General features: G+C 44.5%; 2 protein-coding genes across 3 annotated transcripts; both read right to left on the reverse strand.

Moving 5' to 3' along the window:
- Positions 1 to 1,348: 1,348 nt before the first annotated feature.
- hoxa9a (homeobox A9a) lies at positions 1,349 to 6,424 on the reverse strand. The gene is made up of 2 exons (XM_037092060.1): positions 2,838 to 6,424; positions 1,349 to 2,488 (listed from the first exon to the last, which is right to left on the reverse strand). Exons 1-2 carry the CDS (start codon positions 3,391 to 3,393, stop codon positions 2,247 to 2,249), a joined length of 798 nt encoding a protein of 265 aa, XP_036947955.1. The 5' UTR covers positions 3,394 to 6,424; the 3' UTR covers positions 1,349 to 2,246.
- A 1,046-nt stretch (positions 6,425 to 7,470) lies between these two features.
- Positions 7,471 to 13,727, reverse strand: LOC119016114 (homeobox protein Hox-A10). 2 transcript variants are annotated; one of them, XM_037092015.1, is made up of 3 exons: positions 13,464 to 13,727; positions 9,172 to 10,189; positions 7,471 to 8,123 (listed from the first exon to the last, which is right to left on the reverse strand). In XM_037092015.1, exons 2-3 carry the CDS (start codon positions 10,043 to 10,045, stop codon positions 7,849 to 7,851), a joined length of 1,149 nt encoding a protein of 382 aa, XP_036947910.1. In that variant the 5' UTR covers positions 10,046 to 10,189; positions 13,464 to 13,727; the 3' UTR covers positions 7,471 to 7,848. The 2 variants fall into 2 exon arrangements, with proteins under 2 accessions (XP_036947910.1, XP_036947911.1); XM_037092016.1 differs by lacking the exon at positions 13,464 to 13,727 and adding an exon at positions 11,518 to 13,411.
- Between the last annotated feature and the right edge of the window lie 783 nt (positions 13,728 to 14,510).

Genomic DNA, 14,510 nt, shown 5'->3' on the forward strand with positions numbered 1-14,510 from the left:
GGCGGAAGGTTCCCAGGTAGAAAACAAAGGATCGCTCCAAACGACCGTGAGTCCTGCGCGTCCCCGTCGGAGAGAGAATCCAATAAAGCTGATCATTTCCGCTCGGCCTTTTGTCCAGAGCGCAGTCTCACAGAAAGAAGAAAAAAACAAATGGGTGCCATTTTGGAAACGGCCTAATTGTGTCTGGACGGTCATAAAGCCATTAAAAGTGGAATGCCAGACAGTATAGCAGACCAGGCGTTTTATTGCACTGTCTCTGGACGAGCCTTTGAAGTTTGGGTCCATCTGCGTCCTAACGCGTCACAACAGCACTCAGACTAAAGTCCGACTTACCTTCTAACCACTATTATCTATATCCGTTTCTGTGCTGGTGTGTGTGTGTGTGTGTGTGTGTGTGTGTGCCTGGCCCTGATCCACCATCTGACTTAGCAGCTCTGCAGCTCGCTCACTTTGGATTTTCTGCTTCTCCTGTTTTCTATTCCGTCTTTGGTGCCAAATATTTTCTCCAACATGCAGAGACTTGAACCCGCCTTAAAAACGCAGAGGCCATATTTTAAAACCAGACTTCCCCTCTAAAAAGAAAAAGAAAGAAAAGAAAAGAAAGAAACCTCCCTGATAAACTCCCGGAGGTCACGTTGCGCTTTAGAAAACACCCCAACAGTCCGTCACATTTCACAGTTTGGGAGAATTCTCTCCTCTCGCTGTAAGGTGGTTTTGCGCAGATTGGTGTTAATCAGGGAGCTTTCAGGCTGAGCGGCCTCGTCATATCTGATCCGAGCAGAAACACACCGGCTGCATTATTTTGGGCTTCAGCTGTCGGAGCTCTCGATGTCTTTTTTTGTTTTGTGTCCTCTCGCCTCGCAGCGCTTTGCACCCCATAAAAGGTTATAGCGGTAATTGTCTTTTATGGCTGTATACAGCTAACAACATCCTCTGCCAAGACGTTGCTCTGTCCCCAATCCAGGAACACACACACACACACACACACACACACACACACACACACACACACACACACACACACACACACACACACACGCCTATAGGTGTGTTTGTGTGTGCGTGAGATATTATTCACAAAAAGCTAAAAAAAAAAAAAAAGGTGTTCATTTGAATTTTCCCTCATGTATTCAAATATATTTGCATATTTTCTTAATGTATTTCCGTGTGTGTGTGTGTGTGTGTGTGTGTGTGTGTGTGTGCGTGCGTTCATATCTAGTTGTCATCCTTCATATATATATTTTTTATTCCATCTAAGCCTTTTTATGAGTCCAGAATTCGTTATTAAGACATTTTAAAAATCACAGATAGAAGAAATAAGCAGGTCGCGTGCGTGTATTCGCAGATATAATTTGTTTTATTTAATAAATAAAGTACAAATTACATTTGTGAACCAAAGAGTCAGACGGCCAGCAGGCCGTGAGGTAATCAATAAGTAGCCTACAGTGTTTTTATTTTATTTTCTCTCGCTAACAAACATCGTGTACTTTCCAAATGTTACTCCCTGAAATTCATAGTTCAGCATCTAATGCAAGCAAATCTACTTTAATCCGCCATCAGAGGAAAAGAAAAACAAAAAAAGGTTATTGTAGGTAGTTGAAAGACATAGGTAGTCCATCGTGTCGTGTAATATAGCTTCTTTAACATCTTACATTTTTAGTTTTACAGCATTTTCAAGAGGTTTCTGAGGTTTTCACGCCTCCTACAAAATGCGATCAGTCTGTTTGTTTCTACGGATCCAATGTTAGATTCAAACTCACGGTCATCAGTCACAGTTCTAGCAGTATGAGGGAGAAACAACAATAAAAATTAATACTTTTTTTTTAAAACAAACTATATAATATACGCTCAAGTGACAACAAATATAGCTACAAACCAGGACACAGACAGCTAAACACATCCACACACACACGAGCACAGGGACGAGGCCAACTAATACACAGAACCAGATATTATTCAACTCAATTTAAGAAAAACAACAAAATTAAAAAAAAAAAAAAAAAAAAAGAATGAGTGGGCACTGTTCAAATTGTGCAATATAAAGGTAGTCGCATCAAAGCCCAACATGCTTTTTTCTTTTTCTTTTTTTCTTTATACAAGACGAATAAGCCGAATAACATGAGATAACTCCTGCTATAGAACAATAAGACAATGTAGTTTTTAAAAACCAGGTCCAGCAGAGTTAAGAGCTTCCGCACACAGAGCTCGCTAACAGCCTCACACACTGTTTGTCTACGCGGCTTCCGTCACTCGTCTTTCTGTGCGCCGTCTTTATTGAACTTCTTCATCTTCATCCTGCGGTTCTGGAACCAGATTTTAACCTGTCTCTCGGTGAGGTTTAGCAGCCTCGCCACCTCGTACCTACGGTCCCTGGTCAGGTAGGTGTTAAAAAGGAACTCTTTCTCCAGCTCCAGGATCTGGTGCTTCGTGTACGGACAGCGCTTTTTTCTCGTGGCACTCGCGTGGAGCCAGTTGGACACTGGGTTATCTGGAAAGAGTAAAGGGGGGGTAGCGACACTGGTGTGAGGGCCCGGTACCGAGAGACCAAATGTGAAAACAATCAGAATCATTTGGCTGAATCTACAAAATCCCGTCATTCTGATGGGAGCACGTGTGTAAACACAACCTCCCGAGTTTGTGTCCGAGCTCACGTTCACTTTAAAACAGGTTATCTAATATAGCAATGGGAGCTGAGCCATTAACAGTCCCCATAAGGAAATGGCACGTTCAGAATGGCATCTGTTCAGACGCGCACCCCCATCACGCACCCCAGTCCTCGCAGCGTTATGCGGTATAAATAGTAGGCTATAAACATAAAGGGCTTTGCAGCCACTTACTTGGATCGAGGCCCGATTTCTCCTCAGCTTCCCCGCTCACGTCTGCTGGCTGGCCGGACAGCGCGTCCTTCTCCAGCGGGGATGCCGTCGCCACCGTCCCGTTGGCGTAATCGGAGAGCAGCAGCGCCGTGTGGGAGCCGGGCAGCGCGCCGTCAGCTCGCGTCCCCAGAACCTCCGGTTTGATTCCGTAGTGATGGCTCGTCGGTAATCCAGCCATGGGCAGGGAACCGGACATGGGCTCCAGCAGCCACGACTGATAGCGGCCGTCGGTCTCTGCACCGACCGGGCCTGAGGGATGCCCATAGTGGTGATGATACACAGAGGAGACGGTGCCTGGGAACTGAGCAGGAACGTGGCTCCATGACGGCCCGAACACCGGAGGTTTGGACGGGAAGGTGCAGGTCCCGAGCTCGCTGTGGTCGCTGCTGATGGAGGCGGACTGCCTGGCGTGCTGCAGCCCAGCACCGGAGGGGTATCTCGGCACAGAGAGCTCCTCGCTCTCGGGCAAAATGAGGGAATCGACGAAGTAACTAGCCAGTGTTCCGGATGTCGACATGGCAGAGAAATTAAACGTTCACATGTACGCAGTCATACAGCAGATACATGCAAAAGTAAAAACGCGCGCGCACACACACCACACACACATACACATGCAGTAAACCCAGCCTCACAAAATAACAATGTGGAGAAATCAAGTAGCAACTTGGCCCCACAGAGAACTACAGTGGGCTAGTAATGGGGAGCCAGGCTGGCGCGCCATTGGGCAGCAGACACACGTGATCATAAAGGCTGAACAATAAAGGATAAATCAATCCCTTTGGTCATTAAATACTCACCCGCTCTCCTATAACAACCTCCAGTTTTAAAGCTGAGAATTATCAAGATATGACTTAGATCTGTTATCTGTGAGACGGAAAATATGAGTGAGTGACAAAAAGTCATGTTTTATTGAATGTAACCTCACTGCTGCTGCTGCTGCTGCTGCTGCTGCTGCTGCTGCTGCTGCTGCTGCTGTTAAAGACCCGTCTTGGTTTTCCAAAACGATACAGTATGTTTTTTGGAAAGCTTATTTTACGAGGTACTTTATAGGACACGTAAGCACCCCACCATTGCTGCTAACCAAAACACATTTTAACCACCGCTGTATTTAAGAAACTTTCGGCTCAGAGCTGAAACAACGTGTGGATTTTAAATCACGACTCTACAGATCTCACTCTCTTATATTTTGCTCTTTTTCGGCTGAAACAGATTTCTTCCACATCTTCTGATATTTTCGGTTTTAAGCACTGAACACATTTAACAGACAAAACTGACAGTCACACCGAAATGTCCTCTATCAGGCTGAAATAGTTATTTTCAGACTCACATCTCGCTGGAGGAGACAGTGTCTGAGTCTCTGTGCTCATTTAAAAACACCGAACAATAAAGCAGAATTCTTTAAATGCACATTTGTTGATTTGGACAAACACACTTCATATACAGGCTTTTATTCACTGACGTATAATCTGGAGCAAACATCTCGTCACAGTAAAGGAATAGTTTTAACGGAGATGATGTGATGAGATATGAACATTTATTATATATAAAAATAAATAAATAAACATGAGGAAAATGTCTTGCAAGGGGGAAATGTTTTATTTTGAAATATCAGTCAAATTAACAAAACGGAAGATTATTTTTCTTCCCGTATTTGTTTTGTAAATTTCAGTTACAGACTCGTAATTGTTCGGTTATAATTACGATATGAAACACTTGATATATTTAACAAATTAAACAACAGTTACATCCACTGGTCAGTCTGTGACTGCATGTTGTTAAATATGAAGCAATATGTGTGTTAGAAACTATTTGAAAAGGGAAATTAATTGAAATAAATAATAATAATAAAGATAAAGAGATAAAAACTGATCAAATGTGATATAATTTATTTTCTGGCGGATTAAATTGAGGCACAATGGCCGGATATTTATTAAATACTTTCAAAATAACACAGTGATGGCGCAGCCGCGGTTTCTCCTCGCTTCACCTCCCGCTCCAAGCGTTTATTATCTCACCGCCGTTATCACTTGTGCGGGCCTCTATATGTTGCCATCATCACCACGATTAACAAATTAGCTCTAATGCGCACGGCCGCTGCCTCGGTCTAAAGTTACGCTGCGTAATGTGGTGCTTGTGGTTTCCTCGTTTTAAAAAATCAAATAGTGCGAGCAGAAGCTCAAACTAGGACGCAGCAGCACGTTTAGAATATATATGTGGTGAAGATCCAGAGTTAGAAACATGTGACAGATCAAGATAAACACGTCATAAACAGTCAGGAAACAGCAAGTTGGAGAGATTAGGATTAAACAGAAATTAATAAGTAGCTAAATGTTAAATGTGGTTTTGCTGGAAGATTTAAAAAAAAAAAAAACAACTGAAAATACTTTAATGTAACAGAAGAGTTTATGTGTTACGGATATAAATAAATAACTTAATGCGCGTATCAGCGTCCATAATAAACCTGAATCCAGCCCCGCGCCGCAGATCACGTCCACAAAGCAGCAACCTTGAGTTCTCGCACATTATAACGCGGCGTGTTTTATTTATTACCAGCAAATAAACGCAGAGCTGGGCCAACACCCCACAAGGCCACAGGCGATTCAACGCGCAGGAATTCTCTGCACTCTGCTGCTACTATTGCGTTAAGAAGAGGAGCACAGGAGGAAGGAGAAAGACAGACAAAAAAGAAAAAGAAAACAGCCACAATCTGTCCATGACGTGCATTGTAGTCCCGAGCTATCACCTCTCTGGTACTTGCACGTTATTTGGCCAACAGACATCAAACAAGCCGAGGGGGGAACGCAGCGGCTGTGCGCCTATTTGTGCACTAAAAGTTCGAATAGACAAACACCTTCAGAGCAGGAAAAGACGCCACTTTGCCAAAGGCTCTCAGGCTGTAAACCTAAATCAGGGTGTTTTTTTCACCCAGTTTACCGCGGGGGCTATTCACTTCTTTTGCCTCTGCAGATAACAGCCTGTCTGGCGGATCTAAATATCGCCATAAAGCCCTTCCCCTCCTTTTGTCTGAGCCACTATTGCGCAGCGGAAGCATCCGGTCTCATTGCCCACGGAGGTCGCTGTTGCCCCATTCACCTTCCCCTTCCCCTCCACTGCAGTGGTCGTAACCGAGGCCTTGTCTGGCGCGTCTGCGTCACTACTACACACGGAAAACACTCGCGGCTTTACCCCCTTAATCCCAAGTCCAGGACGCATACTGCAGCTCAGCTTTGATCACGTTTGAATACAGCACTATGGCCACTGCTCGGGTTGATTTTAACGGCGAAAAACAAGCAGGGAGGACTGAAGAAAACATGACCAGAGACAGGTTCAGAATACACACAGCAGCCAGTCAGTCAACCCTCCCCGAGTTACACGTCAAGTAGCCTTTGGTACATGTTTCCAAAACACCTCTCCACAATTTCCATTACATGCCAACAGCTTTGCGTCCCTGCTTTGCTTTTCCTTTTCTGGGTTCGATGTGTGTAACTGGGGCAATTAAGACAGTTTCATGTTGCAGAGTTAAGAAATCGACCCCAACAACATGAAACTACCTAAACCACTCGACAGTCGATCCGGCCCTGAAACACAATCAGCCAATTCGTAATGCAGCGTGGTCGCCGCTGCCGTCATCAAGCGTCCCAAAAAAAAAGAAAGAAGGAAAGAAGGAAAGTCGTCTGTATGAGAAAGTAGAAGCTGGTTGTACACACCACAGTGGAGCCGCTGCAACAAGGCGCAAAACAGACAAAATACTGCACAATGATAAACGGACTTACCTGATCCGGGCTGCGTTAATCCCATTCAGTATTCCCAAACTAAAACAGAAGGTTGTGTTTTATCCACAGTGTTTCTGTACAGTGGAGATTTGTAGCTGAGTGCCGGGCCTCCTCTCCGTCTGAAAGGCTCTCCCACGACTGAAGCAGCTCTTAGAGGAGAGGGAGAAACCTCATATAGCAGCCAGTCATAAAACTCTACAATAGCCGGCTGGGCATGCAGCTAGACGGCTTATAGCCTAATATCTTAATTATTTCCGATGGCCATTACATTAGCCTGTAGAAAAGCTTAGATCCTTCACAAAAAAAACTCAAGCGAGGGGGCCCGTGTTATTTTTTAGAATTTCGAGCAAAACCCTTTTTTCCTCCTCTTAAAGAAATATATGAATCCAGAGTAGAAAAATACAAGCAGCTACTCCTCAATGCGAGCTGATAATTTATTAGGCATTACACAAAAAAAGAAAACACAATGTCATATATACACAGAAATATACAATATAAACGTTCCTCCTTCACTTGGCACACCGCTGTCGCGTCCTCAGTGTGGATAAAGATTCAACGTATACATTTAGCTCGTACATAGAAGAGGCCTATATCATGGGAGACTACATCTAATGGTCATAAGTGAATTATTCTCCCCCTCGGTGATACATGGGCGTTATATTCCAGGGTGCTTTATTTTTTTTTTTAATGTAAGAAAACTTTATATCATGCAATTCCAATTAAAGTAAAAATAAATTCATATTTGTTTGATTAAAATTTATAAAATAATAAAATGTGCCAGCTGTGGGGAGAACTGGGCGATTTTTCCAGGACACAATGTGTTTTTGTTTTTTTTAATCTTTCCTTTTTCTTTTTTTTTAAATCGTGAAAATTGAACTCCACTGACACTATCCAACCATACGACAGATGTGACAGAAACAGGTCGACGTTACAAAAACACGACATCAGAAAACAACCAAACAGAACCATAACATTCAGTATCCCTCCCTCCCTCCCTCCCTCCCCGTCTCTCTTCTCAGTAGCTCACAGAGGACGATGACTTTAAAACTTGTCTGGAAATAAGAGAGAAGTTGAACCCCCACAGTGAAAAATGAGTCATTATGTGGACAAAGTGGTGAGGAAGGTTTGGGCGTCATTGATTCAGACCTTTTTTTTTTTTTTTTTTATCTCTGTTTTAAAATGTGATCACCTTCCGTTCATCACGAAAATCCGTAGTTGGAGGTGAGCTCGCGGATGCGGTTTTCCCGCGTCATTTTCTTCAGTTTCATCCTGCGGTTCTGGAACCAGATCTTAACCTGTCTGTCCGTCAGGTGGACGCTTTTACTGATCTCTAGGCGGCGCTCTCGGGTCAGGTACATGTTGAAGAGGAACTCCTTCTCCAGCTCCAGTGTCTGGTGCTTGGTGTAAGGACAGCGTTTCTTCCGGCCGCTTTTTGCTGTCAGCCAGTTGGCCGCGTTTTCACTTTGTGCGCCTCCTAAAGAAAATGGCAGATAGTAGAGAGTTTTTACGCACTGCAACATGAGGGGCACTGGAGTGTGTGTGTGTGTGTGTGTGTGTGTGTGTGTGTGTGTGTGTGTGTGTGTGTGTGTGTGTGTGTGTGTGTGTGTATTCTTGGAGTAAGAGAGTGTGTGTGTGTTTGTCTATGCTTGTATTATAAATTATTTTACGCACTACAATAAGGCCTGTGGTGTGGCCCATACGTGTGTGTATGCGTGTGTGTGTGTGTTTCTGGTTGCATTAAACACACATTAAAGTGATGAGTGTGTGTGTGTGTGTGTGTGTGTGTGTGTGTGTGTGTGTGTGTGTGTGTGTGTGTGTGTGTGTGTTGGTGTGTTTGTGTGTGTGTGTGTTTTATGCGTAAAGCATGGCATCTTTGTTGGAGTCACCAGACTTGGAGTTGAACACATTAGACAATTTATAAAACACTGCACAAAAATGAAGTCTAGTGGAACAGTAGCACTTTTTGTGACATGAGGAGTTCATGAATACAAAGATATTATGGGATGGACAATATAAACAGGCCTATACACGCACACACACACACACACACACACACACACACACACACACACACACACACAATATGTGACCCAAGTATATTTTACGCAGCGCTCGAAATAAATACTGGCTAAGTCTATGGGTATTCAAATTGTATAATACTGTATGTAAGTATCTGAAATTAGCTCGTTTATTTTCCATTTTACTGTAGATTTGTTTAAATTAAATCAAATGTAGCTTTGTCTTAAAATTCTTCACTCATTTTACAGTTTTACGCATAACCTTCCCGGATCTATCCACGCACGTTTGCATCATTTTAATGGACATACACAATACAAACTGGTAATACTCGACTTGAGAGTAAATATGTAAATGCATGTTTTCACACTCGTGCCTCGAAACGTCACCGCAGTCTAGTAAGTCAAATAAAACCTGGCAGGTGTCAATAAAAAGCGACACTCTACCTGCGCTGCATGCAAATTTAACAACAATGCAGGACCACACCTATTTCTAACCAAGTTTACCTTTAGTGGCTTTTGCTGGTCTCTCTTTGTCATGTTCTTCTGTCTCGTCAGCTGAGGAGGCTTCTGCATCCGAGGACTCGCGCGCCTCCTCGCTCCCCGGTGCAGCGTGAGGCTGCAGGTCTGCGTTTCCCGAGGACACGGGCTCCTCGGTGTTCCTGCCTTCCTCCGCCGTGGCTGGAGCAGAAGTCGAGATTGGTGGCGTGTGGAAGCGAGCGGGAGCAGTGGGGTGTAGGCCAAAATGAGAATGGGAAGGGTTCGGCTGGGGGCCGTTGGTGTTGTAAAGTTTATGAGAATGTGCGTGCGTCTGAGACAAGCGGAAGTAGCCCGGCACAGGCACTGAGCCCCCGCCGCCGCCTCCGCCGCCGCCATCGGTGACTGTACACGAACTCGAACCGAGACCGGTTGTCGTTAACCTCGAATATGTGAGATCTTCAGCGGTGGAGGCTTTGGGGCACTTGGGCTGCTCATACAGGCAGTAGGTGCTCTCTTCCTTAATGTTCTGCGGGAACGAGCAGGGCGCGACCTGGGAGCCCACTGGGTGCTCTTGGTCCATTCGACATGACCTCTGCGCGTCCATCCACATCTCCATGCTGGACATGTACGCGCCTGAGCTGGAAACCATGTTCTGAGGACCCACATCGCTCCGCTTACCCATACCTGGGAAGTATCCATAGTTGTGTAGTCCGTAAGGCACTTCTGTGGCGGTGCTATGGGGCACGCACACCGCGCTCCCCGTGTAGTGACCTCCGCCGCTCTCGCTGCGGCCACTGATCAGAGAATCCACTAAAAACGCATTTCCTGACGGGGTGTCCGAACATGACATTATTGTGGTGTATTTTGGCGAGGGGAGAAGATAGCCCTTTCTGGCTGACATTTCTTGTGCAAAACATGCTGGATATGATTAGAGGCACCCCCCCTCTCCGCCGCGAGGACTGTAAGACCAATGGAAAAGCTGGAACACGGGTAGTCCCTCCCACTCCGCGACTACGTAGCAGCCGGAGCGATATCCATCATGGAGCTGAGGCAGAGAAAGGAGACAGCACAGTAATCAGTGTGTTCCCTCACCTCGCCTTAATGCACCACTACTGCCCCGTAGAAGGGGCGAGGTCCAACACGATGCAAAGTTTAAAACACACATTTATAAGACAGTAGTGAATTCTTCCAGACGCTTTGAATTCACCTCTCAGCTGTGCCAACCAGCAAACAGTGTCTGAAGCACTGATTCCTGCGTCGCTACAAATCAAATGCTACAGCAAACCTCAGCATAACAGTTATAAGCATCAGATTGAGAAAAAGAATCAGATATCTACTCTTAAAAAACGTTCAGTCGAAGTCGCCCAGCATGAAAAATAAAACTCTTTCGCTACAAACGCACTACTAAGATACTACAGGTAGTTCACGTTAGAGGAAGATTTATAAAAATCAAGTTTAAAAGTGTGGTGCAGCAGAAACCCACCAACAAAGACATACAATAACAAAGTCCAGGGACGTGGTGGCAGTAAAATGTTTGGGGAGAATTCGCCTTTAGCTAAATGACTTGGCAAGAAGCCGTTTTATATGGTGCATCCTTTAGCCTCAAGACAGTCTGAACTCTCCCGCACTAAAAGCAAAGGTGTTAAGACTAATGCTGCCTGGGGAAAGAAGGAGGAATATCAAACATTCGGCTTCTTTCTCTCCTTCTTTTTCTTCCTCTTCGTTTTCGTTTATTTATTTTCCCACAGGGAAGGTCTCTGTAGTTCTTATATATATAGAGACGTTGAATCTTGGTGTGCTTTTAAAATTTACTTTATAACATCAAACACTTTTTTTTAACCTGAGGTTCTGGGCTAATAGTGAATTATGTAAAATGCTTTAAGAAGAACTGAGACTCCGCTGTGCGTAAACGACGGCGAACCAGTTCTCTGTCTCCAGCAATTAAAAACAATAAAAGTATTAGTCACGAAAAAAAGACCCTTTTCGAACAAATACATGGATCGTATTGGAACAATTACTGCACCTTTCAAACAATAAAATATTAATATAACATATATAACAGGATGTGCAATAACTTCCTTTATTGGAGCTCACCAGGAGCTGGTTTTGATAAATGTGATATATAAAACTTGCGCGCATATAACTTCACATTTTACCTTCAAACATGAAAATATAATTAATAGGGTTCTATGAAATTAGGATCAGTGTTATTAATAGCTGTATTCATGTTTTGTTTTTTTTTTTCATTGATGCAGGTCGTGGAATTATGCTTATTTGTGCCCGATTTGACTTTACGCACAACACAGCAGAGATTAAATCTGTATCTACTTTCGTTCCAAACCTCTGAGAATAAAAACAAGGATTTTGTTTCACCTCTCAGTGTGTCCGTCTCTCTGCGTAACATCAGAAAATCCAAACTGTGCTCAGGATAAAACAATTCAAATTCGTCCAACTGCTGCAAACAGGTATTGATCACGACTTTGTTGTGAGAGAACTCGCACAGCAGAGCGCTACACAACAAAGCAGACATAAAGGTTGCACATACAAGTCATCCTGTCGGTCCAATTTAGGGCAATAAGGGCCACAATAAAACTCTCCTTCCATCTCGTAGTGTCCTTGGCCATGTGCACTCTATTGCTCTCTCCAGGTTGAAGTTAATCTCGGCCAGCTTTGCCATTACCAGGCCCAGGTGGTGGCCGCCACAGCCCCCCGGGTTTGTTGTGCAGCCCTATTGCACTGAAAATGAGGGGAAATTTCGGGAGAAATTCATAAATTGAGCCCATTTAGGTTCCTGAACGCTGCAGTCATTGACAGCTCATTTGTGTAAACTGGCTTAAGATTTTTAGCGCGTCGACGGTGGACATTTGTCACTCCCTCCTGCTCAAAACCTGCATATTTCAAACGGCTAAAATGACTGTAAGTTGGTCGGAGGTTATTTATGCGTCTATGAATAAAGTGAAATAGTCTCTTTTAAAAGAAAATTTGATATGTTAGAGAAATACATAAAATAAGGGCCTTGTTCTGCGGTGCGGGAGTTTTAAGGAGGAAGGCCGCGCGCCGAGCTTTTGCGCTCGCTTATTAAATCCACACACACACACACAAAAAAAAAGACATAAAATAATCCAGAAAACACGAAACTACTTAATACAGCCGAACTAATAGCATTAGTCCAAAGCATGTATGCTTTCCCCCGCAGCGGCCTGCTCTCTTATGGGACACATGAGCCCGTGAGGAAACTAAATACATCAATTAATTATGTGTGCCCGGTATTATATTGTTTTGGCCCGCACACTTCATGGTGTTGTCCTGGCACGGGGGCCTATCGATATCTCTGTGTTACAGTTATTAATTGTAGCTATTAAATCTTCATTTTCACAGCTGCCCGGCTATTATATCCTCAAAACAGTTTACTCTGACCACTGGCTTTGATCCGGCCCATATAATCGTGGCCGAAGAGGCCGTTTGAGTCGTATCATGTTCGTCCCGAGTGCAGTTATGAACAATAATGCCGCGTTTTATTACATCCAGCGGAAGCATTTATTTTTCACGAGAGACAAAGGAGAACAAGACTCGGTCCACACGCATTAAGGGTCCAGAATAGCCACTCGCCACTTGGACTGACACTGATAGCCGTGATAGTGCAGCAATGTGTCCATGACAGGAAGGAAAAGGGAGACGCTATTGCTGCCGTATCACAATCACATCTATCCGAATAAGAGCTTTTGTGCACTTGGCACGTACGGGGGAGTCTTTGGAAGGACGTCAAATGTCGTTAGTGGGTTTCTTTGAAGAAGAGGAAGAGGACCAAGAAGAATGAGCGCACGAGGCCAGCTGCTGTGATTTAAGATGAGCCGCTTCCGCACGAGATCTTTAAAAAATGAAATCATTTGTTTTGTGTCCAGCACCCACTGCTTCGTGCTGCATTTCTACACACTAACTGCTGTATCCCCCTTTTTTCGTAGTGAATAATTAAAACAGACTCTTTTTTTCCCAAATCCAAAACATTTGTGGCGAGACTGGACTGGTTGCTGATCTCTCCAGGTACAAGCCGGCCATGCTATACTTCAACCATTAAAAAGCTCTAGCTCAGCAAAATGAATAGCACATGCAGCATGAAGGCTTGGCACAGATGTGTTGCCTTATTAGGGCCCCCAGGAAGACTTTCTCCACCGCACGGCCCAGTGAGCACCGCAGAGAAATGTGGAGACTAAACTCGAAGCGGCTCCCATCTCAAAGTTACCGCAGAAGCGTCTAAAGGTCGAACACACGGAAGGTCTGAGCGAGCTGTTCCAGCTCCGGGTTGTGTTGACAACTTTTACCTGCGTGCATTCGACGTGAGCTTGGAGACCAAGGATCCGCGGCCATGACATTGGTCCCAATAGCGCCGCCCGGTGGTAGAGGAAGATCCAATCCTGAGGGCAGCCGCTCTCCACGCCACTGACTCGAGGTGGATGAACCAGGCGAGGGGGAAAAGCCTTTCAAATGAAGTCGATGCAGCCAGCGAGCAGAAGCTTTTTGCTATCCGTCCTCTCCCTGTCGTTGCTCTCGCCTCCTTGGTAACACAGTTAATAACCTTGGGTCTCAGACGGTTTATTGCACTGCACTCCAATTGTACAAATGCCCCAGACTCTCAGACAGCTTTTATGGCCACGTTGCTGCGGCAACGGGGAGGATGTCCCGTAATTAGGGACGGAATTCCAGCGCGCAGTAAAGGATGCGCAAGGCAAGGCCGGACTATGGCAGAGAGAGGCAACCATAAACTTCAGCCTCTCTCGCCGCGTTTATGGCCCTTTTGACTGTCATATATGAACGCCAATGCGCTGCGGCTAGCTCCCATAAACACAGTGATAACAACAGCAAATATGGCGACCCTCGCCAAAGGAGACTGCTGTTGGAGCAGTGTTTCCAAAGCCAATCAGCGAAATGACAGCGTGCACGTACAGACTACAGAGAGGGCGAGAGAGAGATAGAAAACAAAGTGTGTGCATGCTGAAATGCTGAATGTTTGGAAACAATAAATGTTATAGGCTCAGATAAAGGAGGACCTACACACAGAGTGGTTCAATAACAAAGATTTCCTTCAGATGGAATGCAGGAGTTGTAAAATAAAACATCTTATGTGGTTCAAAATATTGAGAGACGTGATTCAAAAATAATTGCGAAACTCAATTTGAGAGCACAGTGAAAACATTTCTGTTCAGTTTATATCTATATTTATTCTACTGAAGCACACAACCACAGATTTAAGATCACCTGCTCAGATTTAACGAGAATCGACAGCTTTGTGATTCAATTTGTTGCTTTATTAACTTTTATTTTTAAAACTCAGCATAAAATCACGTTTAATTTGCATTAGGTGGCGTTTT

This window comes from Acanthopagrus latus, chromosome 3, assembly GCF_904848185.1.
Source record: "Acanthopagrus latus isolate v.2019 chromosome 3, fAcaLat1.1, whole genome shotgun sequence".
NCBI classification, from domain to species: domain Eukaryota; kingdom Metazoa; phylum Chordata; class Actinopteri; order Spariformes; family Sparidae; genus Acanthopagrus; species Acanthopagrus latus.

Bases quoted from the DNA above. Each gene is read 5' to 3' on its own strand.
- hoxa9a (XM_037092060.1), bottom strand. From the start codon at position 3,393: ATGTCGACATCCGGAACACTGGCTAGTTACTTCGTCGATTCCCTCATT. The intron at 2,489-2,837 runs GTAAGTGGCTGC...TACTCTTTCCAG, and splicing joins GAAATCGGGCCTCGATCCAA to ATAACCCAGTGTCCAACTGG.
- LOC119016114 (XM_037092015.1), bottom strand. From the start codon at position 10,045: ATGTCAGCCAGAAAGGGCTATCTTCTCCCCTCGCCAAAATACACCACA. The intron at 8,124-9,171 runs GTAAACTTGGTT...CATTTTCTTTAG, and splicing joins ACCAGCAAAAGCCACTAAAG to GAGGCGCACAAAGTGAAAAC.